At 44.1% G+C, this 20,971-nt stretch overlaps 2 protein-coding genes across 2 annotated transcripts; both read right to left on the reverse strand.

Annotated features, from left to right (window-relative positions):
* Window positions 1-1,588: 1,588 nt before the first annotated feature.
* LOC124672238 lies at window positions 1,589-9,661 on the reverse strand. Its single transcript, XM_047208503.1, has 10 exons — window positions 9,479-9,661; window positions 9,290-9,366; window positions 9,068-9,203; window positions 8,160-8,859; window positions 7,917-8,056; window positions 6,967-7,056; window positions 2,884-2,968; window positions 2,748-2,803; window positions 2,188-2,236; window positions 1,589-2,039 (listed from the first exon to the last, which is right to left on the reverse strand). The coding sequence occupies exons 1-10, from the start codon at window positions 9,659-9,661 to the stop codon at window positions 1,945-1,947; spliced, it is 1,611 nt and encodes a 536-aa protein (XP_047064459.1). The 3' UTR covers window positions 1,589-1,944.
* A 2,946-nt stretch (window positions 9,662-12,607) lies between these two features.
* On the reverse strand, window positions 12,608-19,509 carry LOC124672239 (protein PUTATIVE RECOMBINATION INITIATION DEFECT 1-like). The gene is made up of 9 exons (XM_047208504.1): window positions 19,078-19,509; window positions 18,178-18,284; window positions 17,908-18,092; window positions 16,800-17,108; window positions 15,731-16,700; window positions 14,958-15,651; window positions 14,164-14,441; window positions 13,424-14,093; window positions 12,608-13,080 (listed from the first exon to the last, which is right to left on the reverse strand). The coding sequence occupies exons 1-9, from the start codon at window positions 19,507-19,509 to the stop codon at window positions 12,859-12,861; spliced, it is 3,867 nt and encodes a 1,288-aa protein (XP_047064460.1). The 3' UTR covers window positions 12,608-12,858.
* Window positions 19,510-20,971: the final 1,462 nt, after the last annotated feature.

The following is a 20,971-nucleotide window of genomic DNA, read 5'->3' on the forward strand; positions in this document are numbered from 1 at the left end:
CTAACCTTCGAATATTTTCTTGTAGAGCCATTTGGCAAAATTTCAAAATGTCTTATGTTTAAAGAGAAAACCAAAATCGAATAGTTTAAAACCCACTTCACAAGGTTAAGAAACAATTCTAAAGATTTTAGTTTCTTCTAAAATAAAAAATATAGAATATGAATTATATTTTCTCATTTAAATCAAGTCCTCAAAAGTTTCTTTTCATTCATAATTTTCAACAAAGTCAAGCAATTCAATCAACTTAAATTATTAATTTTTACATTCTAAAATTTGGAAACTTTGGGGTGTTACAGCAACGTATGCGCTGATATGGCAAGTGGTGAACCCACCGGGCTTAGACAGTTTTGACAGCATAATTTTTTTTACAAAAAGCTTCACAAACAAACTACATCCTTTAACTTTGAAGTCCCTCCACAATTCCCGACGTTAACAAAATTCGGCGGATCCCCACCGTGCAACCCCGCCGCCTCCATCGTGCCACTCCGCCGCCTAAACTACGCGACCCGTCCATCGGACTTCCCTCCGCTGCGTCCGTAGGGGTCCGCTTCTCCTGGATTGGGCCGCTGGATCAAGGGGCACAAGTGCCCCCACCGCCCATCCAGCACCGCCCTGCCCATCCAGTGCGGTCGATGGAAGCAGCGCGGGCCGAAGTCGAGGATGCGGTGAGGCGCGACGCCCTGGACCCCGTGGGCGTCGAGCTCAACTTCCGCGCAGTGTACCACGCCTCGACAGGCTGCCCCGCTGCTCGGCCTCCTCGATCGAGCTTCGCGTGGATGACAACCTTGACCAGATGCTCGGCTGCTCCGCGTGGACCGCCGGTGTCGCCAGCTGGAGTTGGGCGCGCACGCGAGGTCAACGGCCTGCAGAGGAAGTACATGTTGGCCGGTGGCAGAAGGTTGCATGGCGGCGCGGAACAAGCAGGCTGGCAGAGGAGGTTGCGTGGTCGCCAGTGAGGTCTGGGCTTGGGCGTTGACACTGTGGAACAGGTTGGAGTGGATGCCTGGCACTAGCTTTGAGATAGTGCACTGGTGGACCTCGCTTCATTGCCCCAGTGCGGTGCGTAGGGACTTGTGGACGGCGATCATCTTGGTCTTCTGGTGTATCCGGAGGCATATGAATGATGTAGTGTTCAATGGCGCCACCCAGCAGCGATGGCCATTAGACATAGGATCATGGAGGAGTTCCAGAGGTGGCGTGTAGCTAGGTTTTTCCGCTCGGAGTCCTTTGGATTTCCTGAGCCTCTTTCTTTTTCGTGGCAGGATGAAGATTAGGCTTTTGATGTTGTAGGGGAGCTGCCACCCGTGGCTCGGGCTTTGTTGCCCTTTCTTCTATGGTAAACCCTAACCCTAACCTTTTCTTCTATGTAGATTAGTACATGTAGATTAGTACACCTTCTAGGGTGTATTCTCGAAAAAAAAGGTGATGGTTGAATGGTTGGAGTTCCTCTTCCGCCCCAAAGAGAGCAAACGTACCAATGGATGGTGTACTTAAGCCCAAAAGAGCAAGTGACAAAAGTGAAAAGCGTGTTTTCCTAATGGCACAATCGCAAGCACAAGTACGAGGATAGGACAAAGCCAAAAGACCAAACAAATAAGAACTTCTTCATTGTTTCTTCCCACATTCTTCCATTCCACCAACATCTGCTAGAAAGCAATGCAAGAACTTTTTATGGCAAAGCCCTTTGCTCGAACCAGTCAAAAGAGATTCCCAAACAGAGACACTTCTCTTTCTAATCAATAACGTTCTTGTGAAATATTTCACTCCAAAAGGTCAGAATCTTCCAATTAGCCCAAAAGCATCGCCGCCAAACTTGTCTCGTCAGGTGTTAAATCTGATTTTTGTTTAAGCTTATTTCCTATCAGTGCGCAACTGTGCATACTGAACCTTTCTTGTCCAAGGTCATGTGCATTACTGAACTTAAGCTACTAGCCAGAATTTCCATTATATATTTCCATCGAACTGCAGCAACCTGCCACGGTATGGGGTTGGACACTGAGACTTTCTCCTCCTCTTAGCAGGACGCTCCGATTCACAACCTGCCAGCAGAAGGAACACACAAAACAATAGTTATCTTCGAATCCTGCGGCATTTTGCATGGATCGAACTTAGGCTTTGATTAAACTCCCGCCGCTCTCGAGCAAAACAAAAGGCCTGTATACGTGGCCACGAGAAATTGGGACAGACCTTGAGGCCGTTGAAGCTCTGAGTTGGTTACACCGCTGATCGAACCATCCTGTGAAAAATCGCGGGCTCGTCAGTGAAAGGTATACTGGAAGGAAGATAGAACATCAAGGCATGCCTGGACTGTCCTTAGGCTTTTCCATGCAAGGCTCAGCACAACTTCCTCAACAGCACGAGCCAGAATCCGACTTTCTTCTCTATGTATCCCAATTACCTTTCTTCCCAGCCAATCTTTCATACTTACGAGTACTTGAATTGTTGTCTACATCAGCAGAGCTAGTGATGATTCCTAAGCTGTGCAATGGTAAGATTGGAGTGTCCAGGACTTGATAAATTACGATGGCTTGTGATATTGTTAGCTTAGTAGCGTAACTTCACATAACTATATCTAATCTACATAAGAAGCTACATGCATTTTTTAATTGACTCTGAAACTGATAACTTCTATCAGATACATAAAACCAAAATAAACATTGACTTATTTTGGCAATCACATATCTGCCAATTGCTGGCACAGTTTTTCAAAATCAGCAATAGAAAGGAAGAGTTATGTAGTTACTAACCGTGTTATAGATAATGCTTTGGGTTGCTGGATCCAAACGTGGAACTATCAGCCGACCTGAAAAGAAGGTTCCTTTCTTGTATCAAAATGGATAAATGGTTCGTGCAAACAGATTTGCGAAAGCAAACACTCCACACCTGATCTAGAGCTTCTGAGTTGAAGAGTTTCAATTTTGGGAGCAGATAGCACCTTAGCCTTACTAGGAGTAAGTGAAGATCGCACCTTTTAATGAACAATTTAATGATTAAATGTTGGTAAAAATCATAACATTTCTTGATTGCACGCAATATTTTGATTTCAGAGTCAGAATAGAATGCATTTCAGATATTGTAGTTTTTGCACAACTGTTTAATTGAATATAACTGTTTTCCTACAGCAATTGTTTTCAAACTGACAGCCTGATTCATAGTGGCAAAGTTTCTGCACAGCCCTAAGATTTCATCCTGTAGAGAGTCAGTTTATGTGAGGAACTGATAGAGAATGACAATGTAAAATGGCAAAATATATTGGCTTAAACATAGTAGTTTACTAGTTTAGCAGAAAAACCTAACCTCCCGGGTCGCCTCCAACGCGACTCCAGAGGTCCCGCAGTCGCCGCCAAAAAGTCCTCTACATCGCCTCGTTCACCCTTCCACCGCCGAAGGAGGCCTCCGGCGGACGGCGGCGGTAGGGTGCCCCCTTTCTCAGTCGTTATTTCCTCGTCCCCAGCGTGCTCAACCAAGGTCGTCGCCTTTTCGATCTGGAGTTCAACAGTTCGCCGCACCGCGGGGCTTCGAACTCATCAGGATCGTTGTTTGCCGACTCGATTCAGGAAGGCCTCGCGAGGATCTAAAGAAAAGGAGGGCGCACGCCCAGCAGCGCCGCCACACCGCCATCGCCATCAACTAGAACCAAGCCCACACGGCCGACTTTGTTTCGTTGTTGTTTGGGATTTGGATCTTCAGGAGTCGTGGCTGCTCTCGGCACGCGTATGCAGGTGTCTGTGCCGGCGCGCTGTGGTTGGAGGTTCATGACAGAATTCCTGTACTTCACCTAGGCGGGGCGGTTGTCCATTGCTTGGATCAGCAGCAAGGCGTTCAATCATGGTCAGCTGATCTGCAACATCCTGTGGCTGGAAGTCATCACAAGAAATGGGGAATCCGTGACTTACTTGCACCTCGAGCCAGGATTTTTTCTCCGCAGTTCTTGGTGGCCTTCGCCAGTTTGGTATCTTCACCAGGGCAAGGTTATTACTGATGAGATGGGTGACCACCGAGCATGGCGGCACCATCGCAGTCGCAGAGGGCGTGAAGTTCAGCGCAGAAGACATGATTGGCCGGAATGGTCAGCGGCATTGGGGCCTAATCTGAAAGGTGGCGGTCCTAGGGTTTCTCTTGTGCATAGATGAAGATCTGTTTGAGGCTTGGCCTACTTGATCTGACCAGAGTGTTGAGTTCCGGAAGGCTCCGCCGGCGAATGTAACAGTGCACCTCTTGTCTGGAGTTTGCTGGATCGGTGGTATTCGGTCGTGCGCACCCATGCTTTTATTCCGGCCGTTTGGTTCCGGAGGGAGTGGCGCGAAGCTCTGTTCTGTGTTGTCATCTGGTGACATTTTGGTCCATGATGAAGTCAGAGGCAGAGAATATCATAGAGGCTGGATTGGAGGACTAGCTAAGGGAGGTTTAAATCTCCGTGCTTTTGAGAGACTTGCTTCGTGTTCTGGACTTCGCAGCAGTGGTATGAAAGTGGGGGCTGCAGCACATGTGAAATTCAGAGTCTTACCTTTCAGGGTGAAAACCCAAGGTCTGGCCTTAACTGGTTGTGTGTGGCAATGACCTTGTTGAAGGCATTGCTTTGAGAGCGGAGACTATCTTCAAGGTGAAAACCTAAGATCTTTGATCGGGCGACGACCACGCTGATGCACTGTTTCCTTATTGGAGGCGTCGTTTTTGGAGAGTCTGTAGTTGTCTTGGTGGTGGATGTATTGTTGTTGCTAGGGCTGGAATAGTGTTGCGGGACTTTTATTTTTTAGTTTAGTTTCTCTTTTTTTGGCTGTGTGCTATCTGTACTGCCATTACCATTATGGTATTGCGTTGTTGCAGAGGCTAGGTGTATTTGGTATCTCCTGATATTAATATATTCCCTTTATCGAAAAAGTTTACTAGTTTATAACACGACTACACTCCTGATCTTTATTCTGGCTCCCTTAGGTATATAAGGGCCACTTCTTTTGGGCTTATGCTTATGGAGAAGCTAGCTTATAGATCTCGGTGGAGAGAAACTCCAGTGGGGAGAAGCTACTAGAAACTATTCCTCCCCTTCTTTTGGGCTTCTTGAATTTAGGCATGTTTGTTGTGCAATGTCTACAACACCCCTTGACATGAATTGTGTCATGTTCAATAACTGATAAAATCCTCTGACCTCATTGCGCATACAAGCATCAATTCTCCAAAATACACACAAGCATGCGCTCATCCAACTCAATAGTCACTGCAAAAACAACTCCCTGTTCATGCAGTGATAATAAAAAACGAACACAACGATTCATGAACTGATTCAATGATAGAAACTCTGTCTAATCCCGCTCATGCGTCTAATCACTGAGTACCAATGCACTGTCTATCATGTGTACATCTCAGAAATAAGAAAGTCTGTCTTGTTTGCAGCGCCATACACAGTGCACGATCTTGATGGGAAAACGAGGTGGACTTGGTCGGGGACGAGGTGGAGTTCCACGGCGACGGCGAGGTGCACTAGTCCGTGACGAGGTGGAGCTCCACGGCGGGCAGCGCTCCTGGATCAAGGCAGATCTGGGGCGGATCTCATAGGCAAGATCGAGGGCTCGAGGCGCTGGGGCGGAGCTCCTTTATGAGTGCAGGTAGGCGGAGGAACTGCTACTCGTGGTGGCGGGCTCGAAGAGTGGAACACGGGGTGACCCGGCGGCGGCCGGCGGCGGAGAAACAACCAACGTAGGAGCAACGCGTGTGGGTCAACGAGGGAAAGAGAGACGAGGCAGATGGGTTTGTTGGACCGGCTCGGCACGAAAACAGGAAAACGATTCGGCATCTCGGTGGCAGATCTGAGGTAAAATCCGAGAAAGATAGGGGCATTTGCAGTCGCTGGTTCGTTAATTCCTGGAGAAGCTCGGGAAGCTGCTCTCGACCAGTTTCTCTGGACCGACGAATTTGCACTATGGAGCAGCGCTGCGGTGGGGAGAAGCTACCCAGAAATTTTCCATTCTTTTAGGCTTCAGCTTCTGTGGACCTAGAAGCTGCTCTATAAGCTCAAAAGAAGTGGCCCTAAGACGTGGACTAAGTCGTAGGCTGCAGGTTGTTTTTATCTAACTTGTGTTGGCCAGGTCTGGCACTGTTTCCGTCTTCAGTTCCATGGACCATAGAGTTCATCCAAAAGCTTGGGCTGTTAAGGATGTTGCTAGCACCAACCGGTTGGCCCAAAAGCTCGAGCTGTTGAGGTAAGGTGGGTGCAATATACCCAAACACTCTGCCTCATTCTATGCAGTGATTATTTCATGATTCTTTGTTCCATCTCTATTTGAAACATATTATTCTCCCAAGAAAGAAAATTGAAAATTACAGTTGAAATGAAAACATAACTAGAAATCTATAAAACTCACAAAAATAAGAAAATAGACATCTCAGTGGTCAGTGGTAGAAAAGGTTTTATGCTATTCAATAGAACAACACGTAGAAACCTCTTACGATTGGATCTAAATAAGGTGCATTGTACTTGTCTGATGTACTCCCACCATAGGTAATTGAAATTCTAGCTTTGTCCTAACTCCTAAGTCAAACTTCTCTATATTTGACCAAGTCTATAGAAAAATGTGTCAATATCTGCAACGCACATTTTTCTATAGACTTGGTCAAACTTTTAAAAGATTGACTTAGGACAAAGCTAGAACTTCAACTAATTTGGAACAGAGGGAGTATGCACACTTCACAAATAAGGAGGAAAAATTGACTTTCCTTTTAAAAAGATGTACAAGGACTTGTTGGTTCCGTAATGTAGCACAATGGTCATATGTTGCAGTTAAGAAGCAATACTTTTCACCACGTCTCATTTAAGAACTAAAACTGATACAGATTACAGCCACTAGTGCAGACTATGTCCATTTCAATAAACACATAGAATCCATTGGGTCAGCATGAGCGAAAAACAGAGGAGCTGTTCACAAACAGCAAGATTTTCATAAAAGGGTATGGAGCTATTTTCATACTTACATATAAAATAGGACTTCTAGCCATTGGCGATTTAGTAGGAGTCCTCAACAGATTCTGTGCAGATTTTTGCTTCTCTGCTGGGCCTACAATCTGTTTTTCCACGTAAAAGGACAGCAAATTCACAATGTAACGTGAGGAAAACGACTAAGATTACTAGCTCAGATGTGCTAATGTGAACTTGTCATCATAAGAAGATAAATACTGTATGAAGCACCTTACTCTGCACACTAAGAAATTTAATGGATCACAATATTTGGTTTTACTCATCTTTTATACATGAGGTATAGATCAATCTGCATAACTTGCTATTAAGGCTTGTTAATCCTAACTTACTCTACAGATTAAATATGTCACTACAGAAAGTACGTTCACACACAATAAACACACTCGGAAGTCGTCAACTTGAAAGATATTAACTGGAATCTGCTCCATCCTAGTAATGAGGTAATGTTACATAAATTGTGTTATTACAAATGATTCATCAAGAAATATCAGAAGAGGCACACCACATTGAAAACGTACTGATGCAATTTTTGTGAATGCGATTATATTAGTGGAGACAATTTAAATAAACATGCTATTAGATTGAAGTAGGTGTCTTAATATTTTCAGCTTAAAGTGCAAGCATGTAGAATTGGGCCACTGCCATTGTTACCCTTGTGACAATTATATCTACTATTCTGTAGCATAACTTTATGCCATAAACTTCTCTTGTGACTTGAGAGTACAATAACGTCTAATCAAACCCCCCAACATTACCTGATAAAGCCAAATTCAGAATGTCCTAAATGAGGGGAGATAACAACAAAAAAAAGGAAAACTAGCAGAGGCACTATTTGCATATTAATTGTATTAGCAAATAAACTGGTACAAATACTATAGTAGAAAGAATTTGATTCAAACACCAATTACTTACACAACATTTTTCAGCTGTGTGGTTTAAAACTCACTTTTTCCAGAGATTGCGCATCTGAATGAACTGGAGTTGATGTATCTTCATTTGGTACTGCCTTCTGAGTAACTGTGATGAGCTCAGTTCCTTCCAAGCAGACTTGATTCTTCAATGAAGCCAATGGGGTACTTTCATAACCTAAATAAAAAAAACAGCCACTCTCTTAGAAACATTAAGATCGAATGAAATATAGGCACGAGAAAACTTAACCAGTCTCTAAACATTTTGCTCCTACACATACTCAAGGGTTCTACACCTTGCAAAGTGCCGGCAATGTCTGAGCAGAAATTATCCTTTTCAGGTGGTACAGCATCTAAAAGACATTTAGACACCATACCCTCTGAGTTTCCAGCACTTGTATTTTCATCTTCCAAGCCTCTGGGCATACAGTCAGGGGACCTATTAAAAATCAAATTGGAGTTGACAAGATGGCCACCAGCTTCCAGTTCCACTGCTGCTGGATGAATGGTATCATTCTGATTTCCTGTCTCTTGGCAAGTCTCATCGCTAGTACACGCATCTGTGGGACCAAGAATTAAATTACAATGAATGTCTACATTATCTTTTTGTTGCGAAGGGCTGCTCGCAATCAAGTCTGTTTCCACATTATCCACCTCACTAGCTACAAGTGCTGGTCTGGCATCATTTGATTCTGCGGATTTTTCCTTTGTTGAGATATCACTGCCACAAGTGTACTCCTCAAATCTTGAACACTCTGTGAAGGTACCAGCCTCATCGAATGTGTTGTTCTTAGCATCCTTAAGAAGGTTCTGGATGAATGAAGGTCCTAATGTTTCGAGAAAATTGCCTAGCTGGAATTTCTGCAGGTAAAATTGAGTTGAACCCTCTCGTGGATCGATAAAAAATTCCGGGAAATTTTTCATGTGCGAATCCCAGGTCTCCCACCAGAACGGAAATCCAATCATGAACCTCTCGCAGATCTGCACGCATAGATTGCAGTGATAGACCAAGTCATTTATGAGAGCAGCAGATTAGCAGCATGACGAAATGATCTTTTTGGACATGAATAAGCCTTGATATTATAAGGTCAACAAATCCAGAGGTTAATATATGTACATACAGATCATGCCTGAATCTTGGATGAATTTATTTATATCGGCGTTCATGAACAAGAAAAAGTGAGCATACCTGCGCAGAGAATCCATTTTCATGCATTCGTGGCAAGCTCAATGAACCAACAAGGAGCACCACAACCCCGTCCTCATCTTCAATCGTAAGAGGCTCGTAACGCTTTGCTATGGGCGCAGAGGTGAACGCGTCGTTCCTGTCAGGAATTGGCAACCAATAGCGTATCTGTAAGTATCAGAACTTACTCATTCGCACTTGAGAAGAGATGCGTGTAAAACTTACTTTTCAGTGTACCCGGAGACTGCGAGCTTCCGCTCTTCGCCTTCCACCCTCGCCAGCCACCACTCCCACAGCCTGACCTGACCGCGAGAACCAAAGATCCGAGCAACAAATCGAATCAAGACACCAAAGGGCTAGGGAAAACAGAAGCCCGTGAGAAATGCGGGAAATCAGCAGGGATAGGAGCCGTACGCATGGTTGCTCGACGGGGGAGGAGGAGGAGGAGTCGGCGCCGGCCCCGGCGACGGCGCCACGGCGGGCGCGCAACGGGGCAGGGGAGAAGGGAGGGCTCAGAGCGGCGGCTGGCGTTGGCGGCGGCGGCATGCTCCGGCGAGACCTCGCCGCCGCCGAAAGGTTGGGGGTTCTCGTTGCCATGTTCGGAGCGGCCGGAGCCAGACACAGGGGGTCAGGGGCGGTGGGATTTGGGATTTGGGGAAACGGAAGAGCGAGACAAAGGTTGGGGGTTTTTGTTTTCACGACAGGTTTTGAAATCTCCGCGATTTTGAAATCTCGGAATCAACAGCGAGAACTATAAATGGGGCAAAACTAAATAATAACTGTCTTTTTTTTTGTCTCCCTAAAAAACGCGCAATGCAGCACCTGTACTCCGACTGAAACCTAATTATTTTTTAGGGCAACATCAAATAAATTCTGCCCGCCGAGCGGTACTTCTTCAGGCTTCGAGAGGGAACCAAGCGCGACCCGCACTTCCTTCTGTTTTTGGCGGGACAGAACTTTCACCCCCATGCCTTCCCGCTCCCACGATGTCGTCGTCCTCGATCTACCGGCCCGGCGCTCCTCCGAGGCCGCGCCACCGCGAATCGGCGCCATATAGTCCCCCGACCTCTCGCCGACCGCTGCTCAACTTCACTGTCCCACAGCGGCAGCTCCTGTTGCTCCTGTTGAGAACGGTGAGGGGGACGACGAGGAATTGGAGGAGGTCGATCAAGGAGCGTATGATGAGGCCAAGGCAAAGAAGAGGAGGGCTATCAGCTACAGCGTGGTCGAAGACACGGTCGTGTGCAAGGCGTGGTCACAAGTGTCACTCGATGCGATCAATGGCACGGATCAAACCGGAAAGCCAACTTGGCATCCAAAATTGATGAGATGATGAAGTCAAAAGAATCAACGGCAATGAAAATCTTGGAGACAAAAATGCTCATGAAGGATAAGAAGAATGAGATGAAGCAAGAAAGGTGAAAGGGGATCCGTGAGTTGGAGGAGAGGAAAATTGATCTAGAGGAGAAAGCAAGTGCCGAGCTTCTTGCCGAGGAGAATCAAACAATGATGATGGATCCAAACTCGATGGATACATTCACAAGAGAGTGGTGGGACTTGAGGAGGATGGAGAGCATCACAAGGCGGAGTCAAGCCATTGCCCAAGCTACATTCGGTGAAGGTGCTACGGCGAGTGGTGGTGCTACATTCAGTGGAGGCGCTTCGGATGAAGGCGGTGCGGCTTGAGCGTGCCTTGCATTGATATGTTGATCTTTTTTTTTTGGTGGGATTTAATGCGAAGATGTTTGCAAACATTGTCTAAAACTATCGCATATGTTGTCATGAACTGTCGAAATCCAGTTATACTATATGGTTTTATTTTACAATCCACGACGTAGTTCAGCTACCGTAAACGCAAACCGAGAAACAACATATTCGGTTTGCGTTTACGAGTAGCTGCATTGCGTCGGCTCTCGCGGCCACCAAAATCACGTTTTTTGCGAACTAGACTTGTCTTCGCATTTTACGATAGCTGCTCTAACGGTGGGATAACCCCGGGAGACAAATTTCGCAAGGGGGAGCAGATTTGGTGCAGGTGAGCATCACTTCTCTTTGTTTTTAAAATATTTGGAAAATATGCTTCTGTGTTTAAAAATTATTAAATTTATTCATGAACGCATGTCTTGAATACTTGTGCTAAGTTTTGATACATAGAAGTTGCATTGTATTTTGAGGTACAGAAAAATAAATTGTGGTTGTATATAAGGATAGAAAATTCATTGTTTTTGTCCAAAATTTGTATTTTTTGTACAGCTTAATATACAACATATTTTCCTCCTAAATTTCTTCCCTACCTTCAAAATGTGTGTATGTATACACGTGTTTAATTTCAGGTTTTTTGGAGTCTGAAAAATATGTTTTTAATTTCTTTTGCAAACTGAGAGCATTGCTCATGTGACAAAGGCACTTCTCGTAAGGGGCGTGGCTTCATAATCTTTTTTTCTTGAATAGGGAAAGGGTCCGAAGACCCTAGGTGCTGCTATTAAAAACTTGGCGGTGAGTACAAATTACATTCAAGTCCCTACAGAACATGGGAATTCTGGATAAGGACTGAAATTTTACAGCAAAGACCCTAAAAAAATACTGGGAAAAGCAATCAGGTCCTTCCAAGCCTGCACCGCATCTGATGGAGGTCACCATCGATTTGCTCCACCACGGAGCTGACACCAGCGCCGGGGATGAACCACTTGGTCCGGCGTCGTGGCAGGAGCGACTGATTTTCCCATCGAACTTCTTGGTCTCTGGGAAGTAGAGGTTGAGGAGGGTCGCCTTTCGACCATAGTATGCAGAGGGAAGGCGGTGTGAGCCGCCGGCTTCGGTCCTCTGCTGAAGAGCTCCAGGCACAGCAGATGCTCCCCGCCGACGCCAGCCACAAATCTCAGGCAGGAGATCTAGCAGCCAGCTCGCGGTAGCATGAACACCCTGATGTAGATCTGCCAGCCAGAGCTTGTGCAAGAGCAGGATCTCCACGCCGCTCTCACCACCATGGTGAGAAGCATGCGGGGTCTCCAGATCTTGAGCACAACCATCCAATCCGCATAGAACAACAACCATGGCATCGAATCCGAGATCCAGTGCCATGGCCTCAAGCTTATTGAAGGGCTGAGGGAGGGAGAGCTTGAGCAGCAGCCGCCGACACCATGCCGCAACCGCGTGCGAGATCCCCTTCACCGGCTTGTCGGCGCCGCCTGGGAGCACCGAAAGCACCGCAGCCGCCGGCATGACGCCAGACTCCACTAGGGAAACTCACGATCTAGACTACTATATACAGAGGGCCGGGTTCCCCTCTCCCAGTCGCTCCGGCGGGCGAAGCCACCGGAGGAGAGAGGGGGGGAGCCGGCGGAGGGTACAAGACTCTCAAAAGAACTGTTCACAGGTGAGAGCCGGGGGGGGGGGGGAATGCGGCTTCATAATCATGGGGATGTTTGCGTCACCTCGTTTTGTATCCACCTGATGAATTAATGGTTAGTAATTTCCTTAAATTTTGAACAGTAGCAACGCAAATTTTATCTGTCAAACTAATACGAAGCGCGAAATTAGTTATAAACAGTTACAACGATCATTATTCTTTCGTTTTAGATTTGCATACTTCATACTCTCTGTACAAGTGATTGGCCCGGATTCTGTGTGCCTGCCCCTCGCCCATTCTGCATTGCAACGCTGGATCCATGCAGATTTGCGCAGACTGCCGTACAGTTCCAGAACTTCTAAGTATTCAGATAACATGAACATTGCCTGATTGCTGCAAACTATACTGGGAGGTCAGCTGTACAACTGAAACAAGTTACTGGGCCTTAATGCTGCTCTTGCTGGCTCGACTCCTGGAAGAACAGATCGATCTCACACAGAAGCTTCTGCTGCTCCATCTGCAACGGGCACGAGGCTGCACCCTGATCCATCACGATGCCAAACAGCAACGCACGGACGTCATCGGAGCTTCTCGCCACCTTTTCTTCAGTCTTCTGCGCCGACAACTCCGAACTCGAACCTCCCTCGTAAAGTTGTCTTCTGCAGACCTGCGCCATGATACATCATAGTTAAGCCTGGAAGAAAGCAATGCTGTGTGTTTTAGTACTCCGTATGTAGTTGCCACAAGATCTATCAGCTAACGTCGTTATCATTCTGCTGCTAGTGAAATAAAAGGCAGCTATATCTTCAATTTTCTTTACACGGAAAATCAGCACTCTCATGGTTTCAACTTCACAGTACGGACATGACAGGATACCTTACCGAAGAAATTGCGATGAGATATGGGATACTTTTTACATATGAATGGAACAAGTTATGGCCTGGATACTATATTATGAAGAGCATTGATACTTTTTCTGAACCATAAGAGCATTTAGGGTTGATACTAACCTGGAACAAGTTATGTAGAGCAACAATATGCTCATGAGTGAGAAAACCCCTAGCCATAAGCTCACTGAATAGCTTAACAATATCTGCAGTGACATTCCTAGCAGAAAGATTAGCAACTACACCAGATATCAAGGTACTATCAAACAATGATGTCAACCACTCTGGTACTTGGCTTAGTTTAAGCAGTGACACGGCTATTTTTGCTGCAATCTTCTGCTGATTACTGAATGATTTTGAAGTCAAACCAGGAGCAGTCAAGGCAACAGCAAATTCCTCCATTATGAGCCTAGACCATTTTGATTCTCTGACCACCATATTCTCCTGGCTTCCAAATTTCTCCCAACATAAGATCATCGAGAGACAGGAACCGCAATTTTCAGCAACTCTACTGTCTTCGCTGAAGATTAAACCCTCTGTCACGGCAATAATGGACTTCATGTATTTTGCAGAGCATCTTAATTCAGCATTAAGATAGCTCCTCTGATCTGAAATCCTGGTAAGCAATTCCAACATACATTGTGAAGCAATAAGCTTAATAGGATAAGGACCGAAGTGCATGAGACGGCACAAATCATGGCACGGGGTGCCAACAACAGAGAAAGACTGGATGTTATCTGAATGTTGCAGGAATTCTTGCCAGTCAATATTGGGATCTAGGATGGCATGCAAACTGTAAAACAAACAACCATTAGGTCACATACAAGGTAATTAAAATGAAACACATAATACTTGTTGCGCACCTTCTTAGAGAGAAAAACACTAGGTGAAGTATAAAAATCATGAATCCCCCAAAATCTGTCTCCTGATTGTGTTGAAATAAAGATGGGCCCTTTGCACAAGCTTCCTGTATTATACCATCCGTCAAAGAAACTAGTGATCTGTTAAAGATTATGGCCTTTGCAGGCTCAATAAGCGCCTTGCTTGCTGCATGATGCAAAATAAGGCAAAATATCCCAATCAATATCTTCTGTTCTTGGTCAGTTGATGCATAATCAAGAGAAGTGAAACACTCCAATAACTGCCAAGAAGAAGTGATCAGTAAACTAGAGGTACTACTAACTGGGGAACAAGAGGAAAACAACTTCCAGTGAACAATTAATTCATTTATGAGTATCAGATAAATTGAGAAGACAGACATCAGTACTAATTGGCTTTTAGGTTTGATCCAACTGGGACAAAGCAGATGAGACTGTTTTTACTTATTCCAACATATCAAATTTGATGAACCCATCTAAGGGTATGATGTTGGACGACCACTTGCGGGATCCCTAGGATTCAATAGTCCTAACTAAAGTTATCTATCACTACAGATCCTCTAGACTATACCGAACTTCTTTAATTGTGTACTGTCAGCAGATCTCATATAAACAGATAAAGAAGTAAAACCTGTTATCTGAAATACATTTTGAGGATACTAAATCCCTAAAGCTATTCGTAACCAGGAAAGATAATTGCAAAAAATGTACTCGTAGCAAAAATAAGGCCAAAACTAATTGTGTAACTTTCAACTTAAAGACATATAAAACAAGATTACCTTAATGGTAAGAGCAAGCCATTCATCTTCCCGGGAGACTGTCATTGCACTCGCTGAGTATAAGATGTTAAAGATCAAAAAGGAACACATTGTTTTGATCCTTGAGGAATATGTCAAGCAATATATACTACCAACTGCATCAAGAACGCCACATGATGTAAACTGATCAGAAGAACAAGGAGAGATTACTATAATTTCAGCAATCACACAAACCACTGAGAAGACCTCATCTTCTGTGCCATCCTTTATAATCTGATCCAGTAAGGAAACCAGCAACGACGAGAGGCCAGTCTCTCCAGAAAATACCAGTTCTGCAACCATCTTTATGTCCACAGAATGACTGCTGTTTGGAAGCACAATAGTTTTATCTTCACAGAAAGTTCTGCAGAAATTTAGCATCTGGAGAGATAATGGTTTCATAAGTTCTCCCTTCTGGAAGAGCCATTTTAGTGCTATTGGATGGGCTCGGATCGAAAGCAAATCCCACTCCTTATATGCCATTACACGGAACAGAGTTTTCTCAGCTTCTGGACTATATGGAGTACTACAGCTAAATGCAATGCCTCTGATGAAGGCATAAAGATGGACCAGCAGAGTAAGCATCACAGAATCAGTGATTTCATAGTGGAACTTCCCACCATTGAGAAGGATGTATTGCTCAACCGAAGAAAGAAGTTGGCTGTCAGCAACCAACCTGATTAATTAAACAAGCATCACATTAGAATAACAGTTTTTTTATTCTCAAATGTGGATCAAATGCAACAGATAAGTACCTTTCATTGTAGAATGAACAGGCATACAATATTACTAGGATAGCGCATTGACATGATGCCAAGTTGAAGTCTTCTGAGCTACATTGTCCAAGTACATAAATAAGTTCTGTAGGGTCTGATGGCAGATATATGTATGAATCTCTAATTGTTTCCCCATATTTACAGCCCAAAATTTTGTCAACAATCGAACTAGTGACCAAATATACTACTGATTTGACAGGATCGGTAGGAAATAAGCCCATGAATCCAAATGACAAGCAAAACCATGATGATGAGGCAAGCATCTCAGCAAACTTGAGTTGCTTACTGGGAGATGTGCTTGATAAAATAATATGGAAAATCTGAAGGATTTCTCCCAATGTTTCATCATCACTACCATCAACAACAGCACTTTCAAGCCAATGCAATAAATATGTTCCACAAATTCCAATGATGCTATCCTCAAGATCTTTCTCAACAGAAATCTTATCTTTATTCCCTTCGAGGCAGAATACAAGTGCTTCTTTCAGAAGACGAAGGGAATGTGGTACGAGGAACGCACAGTTATCCCCATGAGGTAACGTCGAAGAGATAGCATGTTTTGATGATTCTTCAATAAATGATGGTAACCTCTGGATATCATGAGCAGATGGTGACCTCAGAATCTCTATTAATATTGAGCAAACAAGAACAAAGGTTTCAGAACACATTCCAAGTTCACAATTGTCATTTCTTCTCAATATTACAGTCATAGTGCATGCTATCTGTTCTTCTTGGGACAACGACAGGATACCAGAACAATTAACAATGCAAATCCAAACAAGTCGTAAAACTTGAGACTGGACTGGATGAAATGGAATCTCTGCAACATAGTTAAGAACAGGAAGCAGAGTGGAAAATCCAATGGCAAGCTTTTCCTTGAACCGCTCCTCTGAAGTGGCTAACAGTGATAGTACTTGAATAGAGGAAATAACCAGTGGATCATTATTTCCTAAAAAATGTAAACAGTTCAACTTAATTTAACCATCATGAGGAAAAAAGAAAAAATAATGCAGAAGTTGATGAAAGGAAAAAAGGGCATTTCTCCTACCTGATAACCTCAGAACCTCGAATACATAATCTGCAACATTTTCATCTATCAAAGTTTCAAGTAGAACATGAATATTTGCATCGGATGACAGGAAATGAAAGATTAAATTCAATGTCCCTGTCTGTACTTCTAGATTCGTTGAGAGAAGAGATCCCTTCACAGCATCAGCAAATAGAACTACGATAGAAGCATTCAGAGGCACATCGTCCATCTGTGTGGACTTGTCTGACTCTACAGACGTGATTAAACTCTGATCGCCAAGCAGGAAAGTATCAAAAGCCTCCTTTTTTCCTAAAGTAAGGAGCAATGCTGTAGAAACAGAACCAAAACATCACCGTGCATTCTAGCTAGAGAAAAAACTAGTATATATTTAAGTTCAATACCGGTGAGTTGTTTCATAATTATATTGAAATGCATACAAGACATTCATTAGTCCAAACTAATATGAAGATATTTATGTTAGATCAACAAAAAAGATTGAAGGTTAAGTACTGTAAATATGTACGATACTGAAACTCTCATTAGGTCATAAGTTAACCATTTGAATTCTTACTTACCATGGCCAACTCTTAAAATTTGGAAATCTCTTAAGTCTTAAGTATCTATGTCAGCTTTAAGTTTGTTTCTGCATACATAACTGCAGACAAATTGCAGTTATGCCCCTTTACTTAACGCAGGCTGTCTTACGATTTCACTCCCTCCAGTCACAAGCTCATAGAACAATGGGAAGCGTGCAGTAAAAGTTTTTAATGTTTGGGTAAATATAGTTTACATATTTACAGTGCTCTCGGGAGTAAATAAATGAGTAGTTACACATAAGACATAATACCTCGATAGTGTTGAACTTCTACAACTTCCAAAAATAAGAAACGATCAAAACTCTATCTAGGAAACCATCGAAAGTAAAAAACTACAGAAACTTTGACTTGATGCACTAGGAGTAGCAATTATTATAAATTATAAATAGTAGAATAAGCAAACTATATTCATTACTATATCGTGCAAAAATGCATTACTATGTTCTTTGCTTAGTCAGGAAACCAGTATACCCTCTTTATTTTGTAACATTTAAGCATTCATACAAAACAGAGAGAAGAAATATACTGACCAATACAGTTCAAACGAACAGCATCATTTTGAGTTTTCAGTAGAACTTCAAGGCAGAGTTGAAGCAAGCTTCTTCCAATTGCTGAAAGGTCTACATTGTCATTATCACATATATTGTCCCATGGGGTGGCGTTTAACAGAGAGAGTTTGAAGAGCAGGAACAGTATCTCTCCACGAATATCATCACTGTATAGAAGAGTGTTAAGAATGCTGTCCGATCAAGTAATTTGGAAGGTCAGATAAAAGCATGAGTATTTAGTAGTGTTCACACCTTGGTAGTTGAAGATCGTTAACAAGGTTCAAGAAAAGGGAGAATTCATCTCCAATGTACGAAGCAGCATCTTTGATGGAATTTAGCAAGATCCCCAAACAATGTAGCTGCACCGAGAAAAGAGAGATTCAGAAAATATGGCAGTAAATTAACTCAAGAAAAATGAAACAATAACGTTGCAACTAATTCAGCAGAGTGAAGTCCCAAAGTGACTCACGCTTCAAAATGATCCAGTCTGCAGAGTCAAATAACTTGAAATGAATCAGATGGAATGGTCTGGAATCACAATTATTATAACAGGTAAAGCAAGAGCTGCACCCTGAAAGCTAGCAGCAGGTTTCTCCGCTGGCAACGTTCAAACTCTGGTCCCAGAGTGACATTAATCATATAAAATGAATCCATACTTTCCCTGCTGCCAGTTGAATGTTGAACTCACTAGATGAAAAACCATGCAGTGCATCGCTATGATCTACAGATAGATAAATATATCATATTACTCCAGTCTCCGGTCCGTGATAACTGTCACTGGGTTGTATGCACTATTAAAAACGTACCATATCAGAATTTTCGAACATGTTTTCTACAGGAATTTTTTCGGTTCAGACTGCTATAAGTTAACTTGTTTAAGACTGCTATAAGTTAACAAAATGCTAAGCTATTGTTCACCACATTCTTTCTTACACAGAGATTGAAGAATTTTGTTTCAATCACTCAATCTACAGAAGCCTGATCTCACTGCTCATCATCTCTTATGGCTGTTCGCACGCTAACCTAATTAATGCAGGATGATGTTCTAGAAACCCACCATCGATCTCTCCCTGCCTCGCGTCAAGCATCACATCAAACATGCATCTCAGGACGGACAGCGTAGCACATTGATAGGCGGCACGGCACACGTACCGTGTGGAGGTGCTTGACGAGGGAACCCGAGGAGAGGAGGCGCGCGAGGCGGGCGATGAGCTCGGAGGCGGCAGGGGCGCCGACGGCGGACGCGAGGTCGGCGGCGAGGTCGGACGCTTGCGTGGCGAGCGCGTCGTCTCGACTGGCGGCGGCGCGGGCGAGGGCGTCGACTAGAGGCGCCGCAAGGAGGCGCGGGTGGGCGGCGCGGAGCGGGGCGAGGAAGGCCGGGTCGGCGAGGGCGAGGGAGAGGGTGGCGAGCACGTGGGAGACGTGGTGGGACGGCGCGGAGGCGGAGGAGAGGAGGGCCGCGGCGCAGGAGACGCAGACGCTGCCGCCCGCGGAGGTCGGGAGAGAGTCGGACGCGCGGTGGCCCGCGCCGCACCCCTGCGACGGCGGCGGCGGCGGTGGCGAGACCTCGCCGTAGGATTCCATGCGGGCGAGCGAGGGGGATTGTGGAGGTTTTAGAACGTGACCTCCAGCAGCCTTACGCCGAATTTCTTCTTTCTTTTTACCGGTGAAATGAAATGAAATTCACGAATGGACCTGCGGATGCGGTTCCGTCTTCCGCTAGGCTTCGAATTTCGTACTTAATCTTTTTTTTCTGCGGCTAAAACAGCGCCCGAGCTATCAGCCAAAAGACTGACAACCACGAGGTCAGGAGTACAATCGAGCTAGCTGCTCGTCACCGCCAATGTGCTAGCATGCTTAGGTGGGTCGGATAGTTGGCTGATCTCATTACATGCTCAATACTAATAGAAGAAAAACTCAAAACCAGCTCTCTTATTTTTTGAATAATAGAAGCCACGACCGCGCGCGATCTGTGGCGAGTGTTCCAGAGATTGACAATCTGCAGACAGTCGGTTTCCATAACCACCTTTGGGTACCCTCTGAGCTTGGCAAAGATCACACCATCCCTTAGTGCAAGAGTCTCGGCAACAAGAGGGTCAGTGAGACCATTGTAAGGCTTGCTCCATGCGCCCAGATATGCATATCTTGATCTCGCCACCCCACCTGCTCCACCTCTGCGAGCATCGAAAAACAGACCACCGTCTGTGTTAATTTTACAACATCCTCGTCTTGTGGTCTCTAACCATGGCCTCCATGGTCTGGAAGCATAGTTGTATATTTCTTTGGAACTTTAAGGATCGCTAAAACTTCTTTGGCCATCTTCATAGAATGAACTGGATCATACGCTCCTTTATCATGAGTCCAGGCATTCCGCGAACTCCAGATGGCCGACTAGGTTGTTCCTTTGATTTTCTTTTCTAGCATTTTCGATCCTTTCCTATTCTAATTCTATTTTCTTACGGTCAGTCCTGCTTTTTTTTACTCCCTCCTTGGATGTTGTAGACCTATCTAAATTTAGATATATCTATACATTAATTAGTTTTTTCTTACTACAAAAAGTAAAATGTAGTGAAACTTGAATCTAGAACTTGGTGGACTTCTCCGCACCAAACTAATTAACCATCTATTCTATTATATATTGATGATATAACAACAAAATATTGTATTTGATCATTAACTCTACTTTTTTTCCTTTTCGGAATGTGTATTTTTCAGATCAAAATTCATGTTAGCTAATTTATTTTCTAATTTCCTTTTTGGGCTAGTCATTTTTTTAGGGAAAACAATAGGTGGAGAGCTCACTTTCAACTGAAATGAGCTACCACTTTCACCTTAAATAAATTAACACTTTTAAAATTAAGAAATTTATTTTGAGTGTAAACTTGTGTGCTGCCTAAATATAGGCAACATGAGAACATTTATTATTATCTTTAGATCCAGTCACCATTTATGTTGAGAAAGGGGAAACCTTTCTACTAATGTACTACTTGTGAGAACGGTGAATCTCGAGCTCCACATTCTGATGATATTTGCGTGTGTTTTCTAC

The sequence above is a fragment of the Lolium rigidum genome, chromosome 7, assembly GCF_022539505.1.
Source record: "Lolium rigidum isolate FL_2022 chromosome 7, APGP_CSIRO_Lrig_0.1, whole genome shotgun sequence".
Lineage (NCBI taxonomy): Eukaryota > Viridiplantae > Streptophyta > Magnoliopsida > Poales > Poaceae > Lolium > Lolium rigidum.